Here is a 16,809-nt window from a genome sequence, read left to right as displayed (position 1 = left end):
CTCTTGTATTTTCCTTGACAAGTTGTTCCAGGAAGCAATCGCCTAAGGCATCCAGGAACTTGGTCTCCCTAGCGCAGCCGGAGGTGCCTAGGTTCCAGTCTATCCCCAAATAGTTGAAGTCACCCATGATAACTGCATTGCCTCCCTTACAGTTGCGTTTAATCTCATCCGTCATTTCTCCAATTTCTTCGGACTGCCCTGGGGGGTCAGTAATAGATGCCGATCTTCATTTCCACTCTGTTTGTTCCCGGAAGTTTGACCCATAGAGACTCTAACTTATCCGTCAGTTGTGGCATGTTTTCTCCAGCAGATTCAATTCCCTCTTTGACGTATATGGCAATGCCCCCATCTTTCTGAGCCACTCTGTCTCTGCGGTATAGCTTGTATCCCGGTATTAGTGTCCCAGACGTTTTCCTTAGTCCATGATGTTTCCCTGATTCCGATGATGTCAACGTTATCTTTTTGTGCCATTGCTTCTAATTCACCCTTCTTATTCCTTAGGCTCCTTGCGTTCGTGTACATACACTTGAGTTAGTGACCTGTTCCCTTCTTGCATTTTCTTCCCTCTTGTGTCCCTATCGTTCTGTCTTGCCTGTGATCTGGTGAGTCTTTCCCTATATCTTCCTGCACGGTATCCTCCGGTGAGTCTTCCCCTCTATTTTTCTCTACGGTATCCTCTGGATATACCGGTTTCCAAACCATCGACTCTTTCTCTTGGTCGACTGTCGGCTTTCCCCTTCTTCCTAGTTTAAAAACTTCTCAACTTCTCTCTTGATATTGTTTGCAAGTAACCTCATTCCGTCTCTGCTGAAGTGGAGTCCGTCCTTCCTGTACAGCTTGCTCTTCCCCCAGAACGTCGTGCAGTTGTGCACGAAGTAGAAACCTTCTTCCTCACACCAGCGCCGCATCCACGTGTTGACTGCTTGCAGCTCCATCTGCCTCTTCTCGTCGGCCCTGGGTACCGGCAGGATCTCCGAGAATGCTATCCTCTGTGTTCTGGTCTTCAGCTTCCTTCCTAGCATCCTGAACTGGTCCTTCAAGTACTTTTCTGTTGTAGTTCCTGCTGCTCCTGTTGTTCGTCCCCACATGGATCATCACTGCTGTATTTTCTTCTTCCACACTGTTGATGATCCTGTCGATGTCTTCAACCTTGGCTTCCAGTAGGCATGTCACCAGTCGATCCAGTCTTCGTCCCGCTATGTGGCTGTCGACTTGTCTGATGATGGAGTTCCCCACGGCGATTGCTGTCCTCTCTATCTTCTCTTGACTCTCTAGCTGCAGGTCCGTGACCCTGGTGTATGTCCATCTCTCCAGCCGTAGGTCTGTGTCCTTCGTTCCCATCCATTTTCTCTCCTCCTGGCGTAGGCTTGCACCGGACTCCTCATCTTGTTGGTCCCCTCCACTGTTTGCAGATCTCGCTGATGTATCACACATTTCTTCCTGGTGGTTGTCCATTGGGTGGTCCACACTCTCTGTAGGTGTATCTTGGCAGTTCCACTGTTGCTTGTGATTCTCCATGGCCTCTCTATTTTCTCTTTTTTTTTTATTTATACAATTTTCAATTTTACAAGCATATACATCACTTGTTACAGATCAAGAAAAATAAATTTATAGAAACAAGACATAAAGAAAACATAACTCTTATTTAGTCCACAATATATGAGATCAAGAAAATAAATTAAACACTGAGAAAATTATTAATAATAATAATAATTTATTTCTTGTATACTGCTATACCAAAAGTTCAAAGCGGTTCACAACAAAGGAATAATATATACAATCAGTGAGTATAAAATACATAATAACAATTAATAAAAGAATGCATCGAGTAAAAGCATGGAAAGTTAAACAGTGACCACAATTAAGATGTAAGCATGTCGAACAGATGTGTCTTTAGTAATTTTCTAAAATCAAAGTAAGAAGTAGCCTTTAATATAGATTTTCCAAGCCATGTATTCAGTCTAGCGGCCTGGAATGTTAGAATTATATTGATAAACTTCTTATGTTGACATGATTTTAAAGCATGATAATTAAATAAATTTATTCTACTTGTACTCATATTGGAATTGTTCAAAGGAAGCTGAGAAGCAAGATAATCTGGTAGCATCCCAAAGACTGCTTTGTAACAGATACAAGAAAGCTTGAATAGAACTCTGGACTCTACTGGTAACCAATGAAGTTTTTGGTAAAAAGGGGTGATGTGCTCCCATTTTTTTAATCCAAAAATGAAGCAAACTGCAATGTTCTGAATCAGTCTCAGTTTTTTGAGTATTTTTTTGTAAGCCCCCAAATAGATTATATTACAGTAATCCAAAATACTCAAGATAGATGTCTGCACCAGCAGACGGAAAGAAGGTTCATATAAACATTTTTTGATGGTTCAGAGCTTCCATAAGACCGAGATACATTTCTTAAACAGTAGATCTACATGTTTTTCCAGAGTCAGATGTTTATCGAGAGTTACACCTAGTATTTTTATTGTTTGTTCAATATTGTATCCCATCAGCCCACATGAATCATTTTTTCTTTTATCTTTTCGTTAGATGTAGCTAAAAAAATTTGGGTTTTTTCAGTATTTAATTTTAATTTAAAAGCATTTATCCAAAGCTTGATCTGATTTAAAATATTTGCTAAAAAATTAATAAAATCAGGTGCACATAGGTTAATGGTATAACCACAGTAATGTCATCTGTGTAAATATAAAAGTTGAGCTTTAGATTTTGCAGCAAATTACCCAATGAAATAAGATAGATATTAAACAAAGTTGGAGATAGAGGGGAGCCTGTGGCACCCCGCAAGTATTGTCCCAGCTATAAGATAAGCTATTGTCCTTGAACACCTGGTAGGATCTTTTGCCCAGGAAACCTTGGAACCAGTTTAAAGCATTTCCTGCAATACCAATGGATTCCAGGCAATCCAGTAAGATGATATGATCCACCAGGTCGAAGGCACAACTTAGGTCCAACCGCAAAATCATAGCGCTTGTGCCTTGACTAAAGCGGGAATGTAAATAATTTAATAGCGAGGCCATAACTGTTTCTGTGCTGAAGCCAGACTTAAAACCTGATTGGTTATTATGCAAGATATTAAACTTGTCTAAATAAGTAGTCAGTTCTACATTTACCATCCCCTCCATTAACTTAGTGATCAGCAGAATACTCGCAATGGGTCTAAAATTAGATATATTATTTGATGATTCCTTAATGTTCTTTTTGATAGGTGTTATCACAATTTGACCCTGTTGCTCTGGGAAATTCCCTATGGATAGTTGGAAATACAGGAGAAACGGCAATAGATATGCCTTCCTACAGCCACTGGCAAGTAATATATCATCAGGTACAGTTACCAACCTTTCTCTCGACTCAATAAATTCTATAAGTTGTTTAAGCTCAAAAAACAGAAAATTCTTATTCTGATAGGTAATAAAACATTTTGCAGGATACTTAACAAGAAATGTAGCCCCCAGAGCCAGAGCTCTGGGCCTCAAGGCCAAGAGTTCTTTCCTACGTTTCAGAATTTTTCCAGATTTATCTAAAAAAACCAAACCTTTGAGTCTAAAAACTGGTCATTCATATGGCAGAAATATAGACAAAGAACAAATTCCCTGTCACTTTCCAGAGCAAGAGTCACAAGCATGGTAGTTCTATCAGTAACTACTTCTAAAAAAGTTTCCAAAAATGAAGATATCTACAGGCAATTCAGCTGGAGTAGATTCCTGTTGAGGATTTCTAATGTTGAGGTAATAAGCTCTCACTATGGGGGCAAATTTTCCAACGGTATGGCTAAAGTCTCTCGAAAATATTTCCTAACCATCTCCACTGGTGAGATGATAGGGCATTTAGGAAAGTTTAGAAATCTTAAATTATTCTTTCTCAGTTGATTTTCAAAGTTTTCCATTTTACGCAAAATATATGATCTTTCTTTAACCATTTCTACTTCAACCGCTTTCATTTCATTAATCTTAACTTCTTGCATCTCCATTTTTTCCTTTAATGTAGATAGTTATACCCCCTGTTGCTCCACCTTGGAATAGACAGTCTCATAATCGGTTTTAATAACAAAGAGTCAATTTTAGGTAGGAGTCCATAACAGATATGGCTTGCCATAGCACTTCTAAGTCAATCTTCTCTGGCTTTTTCATCTCCTCAAAATTGATGACATTCTCACCTAAAGCGAGTCTCAGTGCTGTTCTAGGAGAATGTGGATGAAAATAACCTGCTCCTTCCTCTGAAGAGTCCGGTGAAGGCGTCCCTCTCAGGCTGGAGTCCACTCTTCCCTCTTGGGGTAACCAGAAACCAGCTACTCCTTGCACTAGATCACTTCCGGGTTGGTGAGGAACCATTCTCTGCTTTGGGCTCAGCAATGCCTGGCTCAGTCCTGTGCTGAGGTCTCCAAATAAAACTGGATAGGCCTCTTAGGTAGATCTGTGTTCTTCACCCGAATGGGCAAATGCGCTCATTATAGTCGGCTGTGTCATCCGCTGGGGGGTTCCAGTCGCCAGAGGGTTTAGGGCGAGCAGTTCCTTTCCTCTTTTCCATATTGCACGGGAAAAAATCGCACCACGCGTTGAGCACAGCAAACGTTCAGCGCTGTCCGCTCTCGACGCCATCTTGATCTCCTCGCTCTACTTTCTCATTCCTGTCTCCCCTTTCTTTCATTTGATCTCTCCATTCCACCCTGACCCCTTCCCCTCCTCAAATATCCCTGCCAGCTGTTTCCTTCCTTTCTTCCTCCTCCCCTGTTTAGCAGTACCCCTTCCCCCTTCCCTCTTCCCCTATCCAACAGTAACTCTCTTCCTTCCCTCCTCCCCTCCCAGCAGCATCTCTCCTGCTCCCTCCCTCCAGATCCAATAGCAGCTCTTCCTTTATCCAGCAGCTTCCCAGCCTCCAACAGTGGCTTCCTCCTTTTCCCTCCACTCCCATCCCAGCAGCTCTCAGTACTTGCCTACAGCAGCGATTCTCTTAGGCAGCCTTGGGTCCTTTGAAGGGTCGCACTGCCTCTGAGGAAAGAGGAAGTTGCATCATCAGAGGTGAGCCGCAACTTAGCAAAAGCCCCAAGGCTGCCTAAGTGAATCGCTGCTGCAGGCAAGTACTGAGAGCTGTTGAGAGAGGAGCAGAGGGGAGGAAGCTACTGTCGGAGGCTCTCGCCGGCCCTGCACAGGAATTTTGCACACCAATCTCGCAAGCCCTGCGCAAACGGCAGGAATTTTCTGCAGACTGGTGGTTGAAGAACACTGTTCTAGACCATTAAAATTTTCCTTACCTTCTGACCCCCATCCCTATCCTGGTGGCACAGCATCTTTATCCCTGTCTTTTCTTCTCTATCCTTTCATTCCAGGTATCTCTGCATCTCTCCCCCTTTCCTGAAATTGAAACTTGCCTTCAAGACTCCTTCCTATTTACTATGGTTTCAAACATGAAAAAGAAAATGATGCGCTGCAAATAAAGGTCCTGCCACTGTGGTAAGGGCGTTTACCATGGTGACAGAACCTTTACTTGTAGTACACTTGACTGGAGAGTCAAAGTTGCATCGTTTTTTCCTTTTTCATGCTGACACGAGAGCATATGGGAAGGAGCTGCATACCTTGGGTGGTGGTAGCAAGGGCACAGTGAGGGTACAGTGTTGGACCATAAGAAGGGAAGCAGCCTGAGGAAATAATATGCTCACACTGAACTTTTAAATGATGGCACCTGTGTCACCATTACTAGAATTTGGGACAGAAGTTTTCCAAAGAGGAAGGAGTCGGGACACATCTGAAACTGGGAACTATCCTCAAAAATTGGGGATCTCTGATAAAGACTTGATGAATTTTCTTTGGGTGATGGGCCCCTAATCCCATTTCTTGCATTCTGAAGGCTATTTGAGTGGAATTTACATCATTTGAAATATCTATTTAATATTTTTTCTATGTGGAGTGAAAAATTATTCCCATTAAATAAAGTTTATCTTGGCCTATTTCAGAGTTCAAGTACAAATCTGTTCAGGCAATCATCTTTGTGTGATGTATTGGTAGACCGTCATAAATCAAAATTGCAAAATGAGTATGCATTAGCAATCAGATACTGGATTCATCTGATATATTCACTGTTTTTTGTTGGGGTTTTGTTTTTGTTTTTGTTTTTTTGCCACTGTTGCAACTTATGGTCTTCTAAGCCTACTTTCTTTTGTGCCTTCATATTTTAATCTTTTTTTTAAAATAAATGGTGTATGTCTATATCTTTGATTGTATTCCTGGTTTTGAAGATAATTTTTTTCTTTAATTCATTCTTTGTTTTATACATTTTTTTTTTACCTGTATCATTGTGGCTTGCCTGAGTTGCCATGGTGCTCGGCAGTAGAGCTAGGTGAGGTCATGATGGCTTATATTAAGCTTGTGTTAGTCAGGAAGAACTTTGTAAAACACCAGAGGGCATTTTTCTTCTAAAAAGTGTACATATAGAAGGGCAGAATATTTTTTTGTAACTTTTTTCTTTATAATTTTATTTTTGGCTTGTACTTATATTCTCCCTTTACAAGAGCTGTAGGAAACAAGAGCTTTGGGCTAAAGATGGTAGTGATCCAAAATTATGCAAGCAGATTGATCTGCAGACTTTTTGCACATACGCTTCTGCCCCACCTCTCCCAAAACACAAACTTCTTAGTCAGGGATCGGCAACCTACAGCTCATGAGCCACATGCGGCTCTTCTCCAATGTGACACTCACTCTTTTCCCATCTATAAATAGGTCCCTCAGACCTACCAAAATACCTGGTGGTCCAGCAAGGGTCTTTGTGGCAGGAGCGCAGCCCTCTTGCTCCTGCCTTCTAAAATGTTTCCCGCAGCATTATGCAGTACTACAGGAAATGTCATGAGAAGCCATGTAAGGTCATGGCAGCTATTTTAGAAGGCAAGAGTGAGGAGACAAAAGTGAGAAGGCCACGCTCCTGCCACAAAGACCCCTACTGGACCTCCAGGTACCTTGGTAGGCCTGGGGGGGGGGGGAAGCGGCTAACTATACATAGTAGAGTGAAGGGGATGGGAGCATTGTGGGGTTGAGCTGCCACAAAAGGGCCGTTCCTGCCCCGAAGACCTGTCCGCTGGACACGGTACCTAGGTAGACCCTTGGGGGGAGAGGGAATCATGAGGTTGGGAGGGAGATCAAGGCCTGGAGAGGGGAGAGCCTTGGCTATGGGTTGGGAGGAGGGAGGGATGCAAGGTGCAAAGATCCACGAGGGGTTGAAGGAGAGAGAAAATAGATCTTAAGAAGGGAAGAGAAAGTAAGAGACCTGTAAAATCTCAAACCACCTTCTCTACCCATTGCGACTCTTTGTAAATCTTGGGTCAAACATTCTAGGATAAAATGGCCCTTTGCTTTTAAAAAGGTTACTGACCCCTGACTTAGGTAGAAAACAACATAAATTTGGATCACTGATTCCACCTTTCTTCCTTTGTAGCATTTCATTTCCAGTTGCATGCAGAAATGTGTGTTCTAGATGTTCTTGATTAAATATCTTGTTCAATTAGATGGATCTCCTTTATAAACTAACAAGAACATTGTTGGTATGGTGTGACTGTATGATGTTTAGGCGGCAAGATAAGGCAAACAATAGCTTGTTTAGGAATTTTCAAATGTAAGTTCTGAGCCATGAACTGTCGATAGTCTTTTGAAATTGAACGAAACAGCTTAGAGTGGGGGTGGACAATTTTCGGTCTACCACTGAATTTTGTGACCTGTAAGAGCATGGGAAGTATACACAGAAAATGCCATTAACTAGAGTTTTGGCAATTAAAAAAAAAACATATTTCACAAATATTTTCAGAATCCACTCTAGCACAGTTTGTTTCTATTGATTTTAGTTAAACTTTTACTTATTTGTCACAGGAGGTCTGTGGAGCTCTGTGCATTTCCAGTTCCAACAGTACATAATGTCGAGACTGCTAGGGATACTACTGACATTCATGTAGCCCACTGTGTATAAAGGTTGGCCACTTTCAACTTAGGAATTAATGTTATACTTTGTGACCCTATTAGGGAAATGAAGGTATGACCAAATAGGAGGGTTAAACCACTTGTTTTATAAAGGGGAAAAGAAAAGATGATTGTAAATTCTAGGCTATTAAGTGGAGAGTGGCCTCTTGACCTTCTGGCAAAGACGTGGACCCTGGCCAAACTATACTGTTTTTAAAACAAACATCTGAGCAGTAGTTTATCAGTATGATTAGGCTCAAATTTATTCCAACATCATCATCCTTGAAATGGAATATGTTTACTTGTGTCACACAGGCTTAGTGGTAGTAAGTTTACTGGAGAGTGCACAGCCTGGCTGGCAGCCATTTAACTAGATGAGAATTTGAAGGAAGTCTTGGAAGGAACATGAACAATGGAAAAATTTTCTCTTGAAAATATTATGGGGAACCCTGGTTGATTGGATGAGATTTTATTATCCTGCTCCTTTAGTCCCTATGGAAACTATTTTTATTTATTTATTTAAAAATTTATATACCACATACAACTATGCAGTTTACATATTAGACACAACACCTATATCCTCCAGTTTAAACGCTGAAGCTAAAGCTCAAGGCTTAACTATTTTATGTCTAAAGCAGGGGTGCCCAATACATCAATCGCGATCGACCGGTAGATCGTGAAGGTAAAGTGAGTCGATCGCAGAGCCCATCCCGTGCTCTGTGATAGACTCACTTTGCCTTCACAATCTACCAGGCCAATCAGCCTTCCTCTCCCTAATATCAATTCTGCCGTCGGAGAGGAAGTTCCAGGCCAGCCAATCACTGCCTGGCTGCCCGGAACTTCTTCTCCAACGGCAGAATTGACGTCGGGGAGAGGAATGCTGGTCGGCCCAACGCAAGGAAGCAGGGAGAGTTTGGGGCGACGATGGCTTTGGGGTCTGTTCCCTGGTGGTGGCGGCTTAGGGGCAGGGCAGGGAGAAAGAAATAAAGGGGGCAGGCAGGGAGACAGAAGGAAAGAAGGGAAACAGAAAGAAAGAAAGGGGGACATGAAGAGAGAAATAAAGAAAGGGAGGCAGGGAGACAGGAAGAAAAAGTTGGGGGAGGGAATGAGGTCTGGAGGAGAGGAAGCATACAGGCTGAAAGCATACAGGCTGAAAGAAGGGAAGAAAGATTGGATGCACTGTCAGAAGAAAAAAGTGCAACCAGAGACTCATGAAATCACCAGACAACAAAGGTAGGATAAATGATTTTATTTTCAATTTAGTCATCAAAATGTGTCCGTTTTGAGAATTTATATCTGCTGTCTATTTTGCACTTTGGCCCCCTTTTACTAAACCGCAATAGTGGTTTTTTAGCGCAGGGAGCCTATGAGCGTCGAGAGCAGCACGGTTTAGTAAAAAGGGAGGTATGGTTGTTACTGAGCTGACAGTGCATAGAGTCATCTGCCTTGACCTCTTTGGAAAAAAACCAGAATATAAATGATAATTAACATTTTCTCTGCATACAGTGTGCTTTGTGTATTTTAAAAATTTTATTGTTGGTAGATCATTTTGACTTGGTCATTTTAAAAGTAGCTCACAAGCCCAAAAAGTGTGTGCACCCCTGGTCTAAAGCATACAGTTGAAACACATTTGCAGGGGAATTTGCCTCAGAAGCTACCGGGCAATCATTGCTCCAGCGCTATGAAGGAGAACCCTAATTTCTCATTGGTTAATCTTCAATATTCTATCATAGGCAACCCTGCTGTACCAACTATAACTATAAGATAATTAAATATTAACCCAATAAAGTGCAAGCCACACTTATCTGTTGCTTAATGGCAGACAGGCTTGATAATGTGGTACAGGCCCTAATGAAAACTTCCTCTCCAAACAGCAGATAAAGGCCAGCGTTTCATGATTACAAAATCATTTCTTCAGGGCTCTAAGGAAACACAAAAACAAAATCATGAGAGCACGAAATTCAGAAACAATGTCCTATATCGTCATCAAAGTTAAAACTTCCCATACCTGCAGTTTACTAATGCTGAGAATCTCACATAGTGAAAAAAATGGCGCAGTAGCGTCATTAAAAAGCTCAGTTGGTCACATGAAAACTGGCATGTGACCATCATACTTGGAACAGATTTAAGGAGCAGTGGCAGTAAAACAAGAAGCTAAGAAAAACCAAACATATATTAGTAAAAATAAATCCAATCAATTGAAGCATTTAAACCATGAGGTTGTATTGAAAATGATGAAGATTTTGAGCTTGAAGAAGATCCTGAACTCTTTTGTAAACAAGTAGCAACTAACAGGGAGGAAATACTCTGTAGACTAGCACTTTGTCACTCTTCAGTGAAGGCTCTTGACAAAGTATTCAAAGACAAGGAGGTAACACTCCAAACAAAGATCAGACTTGCCTACGCACTCATTTTCTCAGTGATCAGTTACGGATGCAAAAGCTGGACATTACGGAAACAAGACAGAAAGAATATTGACTAATTTGAGCTTTGGTGCTGGAGAAGGATTTGAGGGTGCCGTGGACCTCCAGAAGAACTAACAAATCGATCAGACCAGCTATGTCATTTGAAGCACAAATGATGAAGTTTCGACACTCTTATTTTGGTCACACCATCAGAAGAAAGAGAACACTTGAGAAGGACATCATGTTTGAGAAGATTGAAGGAACCAGGCGAAGAGGGCGACCTGCAATCAGATGGCTGGACACGTTGAAAACAACCATGGGAATGATGCTGGAGGACTTTTCTGGACTAGCACAAAATTTAATTATTTTTCGATCGACAATTCATCAAGTTGCTAGGACTCGAGCACGAGTCGATGGCACCTAACAACATGTTTGCCATGCTCAGCTCCCATCCTATGTTTTGTCATACAATGCACATCATGCTATGTCACATCATACCATGTTTGTCATGTTATGTTTTACCATGCTGTGTTATGTATGTAAACTTGTAACCCGTTCTGAGCTCTCCGGGGAAGACGGGATATGAAACCAAATAAATAAACTAAAAGATAATCCTCATGGTAATGCCTTCTAGTTCAGTTTTTGTTTTAGTCATTTCTTCCCCTCATATATCTTCAAATCTCTGATTCTTAGCAGTAGCACTCTGAAGAAATGGTTTTACCCCTGTAGTTACTGCTAGAAACCATTTTCATTGAACTCTGGTCTGTCGGGATTAGAGCAGAGAGAGGCAGGAAAAATAAACAGTAAGCAAACCATGATATTTTTGAATTTAAATTTCTAAAGTTGCAGCAGCATCTGGCTTGCAAACCTTTACTTTGAAATGCCATTGGTTGTATGCTAGCTTCATAGTATAGCATTGTGCTCAATAACGGTAGCCCCCTTGCTCAGAATTCTGACTTATTAACCAGCCAGTCATGATTTGTTAGCCTTTTTTGATCTAAGTGGCTTGTCATGATTCGTTTTGTGCCAGAGCATTCACTGATACCTATCTCACAGAGCCCCTCTTTCTAACAGCACCATCACACTTATACTAGCGCAAAAAGGGGTGATACTTGATCCAATGGCAACAGATAACCTTGCCGTCCAGTTAGATCTGACTGTTATCCTTCTTTGGAGGTGCTGTTTTCTAGGATAGGCATTGATTGGATTTATTTTTTTAAATCTTGGTGTTATGACTGCTCTGAATAAAAAGAAAGGGGATGGGACTTGATAAACCACCTTTCTGAGGTTACAATAAAATTGATTTATATATTATATAAAGGTATTATTTTGTGTCTGAGGCAATGGAGGGTTAAGTGACTTGCCACAGAGTCAAATGGAGTTCCAGTTGGCATCGAACATGTTTCTCAGACCACTGCACTAAACCATTAAGCTATTCCTCTACTGAAGTGTAGTGAGTTTTTTTCTCTTTTATTTGCCATTTCAAATTTTTCATAAATTGAGAAGAAAGTCAGATTAATGTATTTGTGATTAGTATGATGTGGATAAGTGTATGAAGAGCATCCTTGAAGATGAAATGAAGGAGGCATATTTGGGGGGGGGAAGTGTTTTCTGTTGTCAGTGTTCTTGAAATGCCTATGTGAGTGAGTATGACAGTAAAGACTTGCAGTGCAGGGTAGTCCAGCTGCATTTCAGTGGTGGGAATAGTTAAGCTGGATAAACATGAGTCAGACATGAACAGAGGGGCTGCTGCTCTCTCTTTTAAGGAATACTGGTATTACACATTGCCATTGGATTGCTTTAGATCCCTCCATCTCCCATTTATTTGCCTTATTTTGTCTCTTAATTTTAAGAGTGAGTTCTAGGCCCTCAGTGGCTCTTAAAGCTGTCCTGGGGGACCCTCAGTCAGTCTGGTTTTTAAGATATTTCTAATAAATATACATGAGGCATGCAAATCTGCCTCATGCATATTCATTAGGAATATCTTGAAAACCCGATTGGCTGGAGGTGCCCCAGGACAGCTTTAAGAAACAGTGGACACTCTCGGGTTTTTCTTTTTGTTTCTTTTGACTTAACCTTCCCCATCTCGTGCCCCACACACATTCACTCCATCTTGACATAGCTCAGAAAAACATTCATCTGCCAGATTTCTCTTGGCTTGTTGCTTATTTTCTGAGGCACTGGTGTCATCTGCAGTTGTGAGTTCATTGCTGATGGCCCCTGCACTTGGCAGTACTGAAGAGTTTTAAGTTCAGGCCAGCGGCTTCCCTGCAGCAATACAGATGACTCACTTTGCTGGAGACATGCATGAACTTCACGTCCCTTTTTTTTTAACCTTTTGTTCTTTTTCTCTTGGTGACTGTGTCTGAAATCCCTATATTTTCAAGTACCTGTGATCCTCTGGTATTGTGAGAGTTAAACACTGAAGCTTCAGTTAAGTCTTCTGGTGGTTTGTTTGCAATTGCATCTATGCATAATGCTGAGGTTTCTACTCATGATTCCTTGTGCTAGGCCTCAGGATATGAGATGGGGGGAGGTATGTATTGATTTAAACTTTGTGTCATAGCCAGTTCTCCTTCAGGGCACTGTCTCCAAATGAATTAGTTTTGCACATAACTGTTTTCTCCTATATGTGCTGCAACATGCCCCAGCAAAGGGTTTTAAGAAAAATAAAATGAACTCTTGAGTTTTAGTTGACACTTCAAAAATTTATATTCTACACATTCCCAGTAAGGCATCTAAATGGATTACAGGAAAATTAGCAACAGAAGAAGCTTATGCAGTATTATAAAATAATAGAAATACAACTTTATATTAAAAATTTAACATACTATTATAGTAATAAAAGGCGCTATATCCTGCTCCCGTAATCTCAAACAGGGGCTTCCCAAACCAGCCAAACCATTGCATCCTCATCAAGTTACAATGAAGTAACAGGCATAGAATTCCTCTCAATTTATTGCAACATATTAGTCAGAAAACTATGAGTGGTAGCGATTCCTCGGCAGCAAATGCACCAAAGCCCATTCAGTTCCTATGGACTTTGGTGCATTTGCCGCAGGAGAATCATTAATGCAACTTTGTTAAAGGGGCCCCTAGGTAAGTTAATTTTTACCCTGAAAACCAAATGGTATTTCTCTGCCTTACCAGGCAGTGTTTTGCTCTCCTGATGAGGAAAGTCTAAATTCCCTTAAAGAAGAAATAGCCAAATGCAAATCTTGTAGTTCTCCAATTTTAAAATGAAGAATCATCAAACCCTCTTCCTTTGCACCTAACAGTGGAGAGTAGAAGCAATCTTTTTTGTGATTAAAGTACAGGCAATCCCTGGGTTAAGAATGAGTTATGTTTTTAAAGCTGTTCTTAGGTTGGATTTGTATATAACTCGGAACTTGTAGATTTTAAAATTCTTGCTGCTTACCTCTGCTCCTAGCTGACAAAAGGGCTAAGTGCCCACCAGTGTTCCCTCTAAAGTACAGCATGCACAACCACACACTGATCATGTGCAGCATTTTTCACCACTGCCCACCAAGTCCCATGCCCATTTCTCCTTCTATCACCCCTCTCTAGCACCATGCCACATCTCTTCCTCTATCACTATGTCCAATATTCCTCCCCCTTGCATCCCCTTCAATCTGTCCCTCTGTTTCCTCTCCACCAAAATATCCAACATTTCTCCCTCTCATCCTTCTCTTCCCTATGCATCTCTGGCTCTCTTTCTATTCCCAATTTTCCTCTTTCTTCCTTTCCCCATATGCCACTATCTCTTTTCCTTTCCCTCTTACTCACATACTCATGCTCAACAATTCTCCCTTTCTATTCCCTCATATGTCCCAAGTTAGTGCCCCTTCCTCCCTCCTTTCTGTGTCCCATGTCCATGCCCCCTCCCTCCCTTCTGTGTCCCATGCTCATGCCCTCTCCCTCCCTTCTGTGTCTCCTTCTTCAACACATTGAGAGGAAGGAAGCCAGTCGTCCCCCTCACTGCACCAAGATTCCATCTCTCTGACATCCATCTCCCGGCTCCTTCTCTCTGCTTCTTCCCCAGAGCTCACAGTGCTATCCCCTTCAGCCCTATAAAGGGCAGCCAAGCAAGTGAATCTCTCCCAAAGGCCATTTGTGTGGCCCTCATGTGGCCCAAGGAGGACCAGCCCAAAAACCATGCTCAGACTTGACTGTGTCACTCACAATCAAGCCAATACACCATACCACCTTCTAGCCATCACACTCATACTCCCCGTGATGGTATACCACATACCCACCATCACTGGCCAGGGGATGATATGGAGACCTAAGAAACTGCTACCACGCAAAGCTCGAGACAATCAATACCCACAACCTCATAAAGATTAAAACTGACACATACACCCCCATTGCACACAATGTCACAGCAGCCCTAGTGAATGCCAGATCCGTAAACGGCAACGACCTCATCCTCACAGACACCATCACAGAGTACAACTGGGACCTCCTACTAGTGATGGAAACATGGCTCAAAGGCAACGATGGAGCCATCTTGGGTGCGTTATGCCCTCAAGGCTACCAAGCACTGGCATGCTCCCGTCCCAACAAGAGAGGGGAGAGGGTGGCAGCGATTGCCAAGTCCAAGTTAAACCCACGCCAAATACACTCCATAACGCTACCAGACCTAGAATGCCTCGTTTTCTCAATAGGCCACGACAAAAAAATCACGAACATACTAGTCTACACAGCACCCTCCTCTCCTATGTCTGCGCTCGACAAACTGCTAACCATTATAAGCAACCTGTCTGTAAACTATAAACAAATCATAGTCCTAGGAGACCTCAACTTCGTGGACTAACCAGAAGTCACAGGCGCTCCACTAGATTTCATCAAAATACTGTCAGATCTGGGACTCACTCAACAAGTCACCTCTCCCACTCATTCCTCTGGAAACATACTGGACCTAATCTTTCTCCCAGACGGTACACAAATTGACCAGAAAACATCCTCACAGATTGTGGTCCCCTGGACCGACCAACATTTAATCACGTTCGGCCTGTACACCAGAGTTAAAGAGGCAGCAAACCAAACAAATTCCCAGGAAACTATTACGTTTGACCCAAAGTCAGTAAACCCAACCACATTTTCCCGCGGCATCTCCAAACTACAACTAAGCACAAACTCCCTAGAAGAGAAGGCAGTGACCTGGCATTCAGGCATTAAAACACACTATGAGAACCTAGCAAAAGTCAAGGTGACCAAGCCTAACTCACGACCATTCTTTTCACCCTGGTTTACAGAAGACCTGAGAGTACAAAAAAGGAGAGTCAGAAAAGCAGAAAATACTTGGCACAAAACTCTCAGTGACGAGGACAAATCCTCCTGGAAAAACCTGCTGCAAAAATACAAACTAGCCACACATAAAGCAAAGAAAGCACATTTCACCGCTCTGCTATCCAAGGTCCCAAGCAGATCGAATGTCATCATCTCAATAATGAAAAACCTATTCTCTTAATCCCAAGGTCCAATGCATTCAGCAAACGAACCTAGACTGCGAATCCCTCTCCACCTTCTTCCATGACAAAATATCAAAGATACGCGCAAATCTGAACTCAAAGGCCAAAGCACTCCCATACATCCCAGAGACCATTCAAGATGACAATCCACTCAAGACGGAAACCTTGAACAGTTTTAAACCGATCTCCCACAACGACATCAAAACCATAATCAACTCCGTACGCCCCACAACCTCGATCCATGTCCCTCCACTACACTCCTGAACACAAACTAGGTATTCCTGGAATCCATCCTACCCCTAATAAACGAGTCCCTTACGACAGGTGTAGTTCAACGGAGCTGGAAATCTGCCATAGTAAAACCACTCCTGAAAAAAACAGCCATGGACCCAGACAACCCAAGCAGCTTCAGACCTGTCTCAAATGTCCCATTTATCTAAAAAATATTGGAAAAGACAGTACTCATGCAATTGCAAGACTTCATGGAGACAAAACATCACCCTCTCCAACTTCCAGTCGGGCTTCAGGAAACACCACAGCATTGAAACAGTGCTTTTGGAGATCCTAGATGATGGAAATGACGCATTGCTGGTACTATTAGACCTCAGTGCAACCTTCAACACCATCGACCACTTTCTCCTCTTGTCCAGGCTAAAGTCCATCGGAATCTGTGACATCGCACTTCAATGGTTCTCTTCATTCCTGACCGACAGATCGCAGAGAATTCTACTAGGAAAATCCTTATCTGAACCCAAACCACTCCACTATGGAGATCCTCAGGGAGCCTCTCCTCTTCAACCTCTGTCAAACCAGTACTGAACATAGCGGGAAAACACTGAATCAGAATCCACTCTTTCGCTGATGACCTACAACTATTATCTTCTCCTAGGCCGTCACCGAGACACACAAATCTATAACCTCCAATCTTGTTTAACTGAAATAAAGACCTGGATGACTAGGAACAAGTTAGTTAAATGGATCC

The 16,809-nt window shown here is 42.1% G+C and overlaps 1 protein-coding gene across 8 annotated transcripts in view; it reads left to right on the top strand.

Moving 5' to 3' along the window:
* The window catches only part of AFF1 (AF4/FMR2 family member 1), a 517,509-nt gene that overhangs the window by 263,165 nt on the left and 237,535 nt on the right, over positions 1-16,809 (top strand). For 6 of the 8 annotated variants that reach the window (XM_033962847.1, XM_033962828.1, XM_033962809.1 and 3 more), the window contains one exon: positions 3,220-3,336. The exons of the other annotated variants lie outside the window; for them this stretch is intronic. In XM_033962847.1, the coding sequence (XP_033818738.1) occupies positions 3,220-3,336 (117 nt within the window). The remainder of the gene's footprint in view (positions 1-3,219; positions 3,337-16,809) is intronic. 8 annotated transcript variants of the gene reach the window in all.

This window comes from Geotrypetes seraphini, chromosome 1 (genome assembly GCF_902459505.1).
Source record: "Geotrypetes seraphini chromosome 1, aGeoSer1.1, whole genome shotgun sequence".
Classification (NCBI taxonomy): Eukaryota; Metazoa; Chordata; class Amphibia; order Gymnophiona; family Dermophiidae; genus Geotrypetes; species Geotrypetes seraphini.
This window is presented reverse-complemented; position numbering and strand designations above follow the sequence as displayed.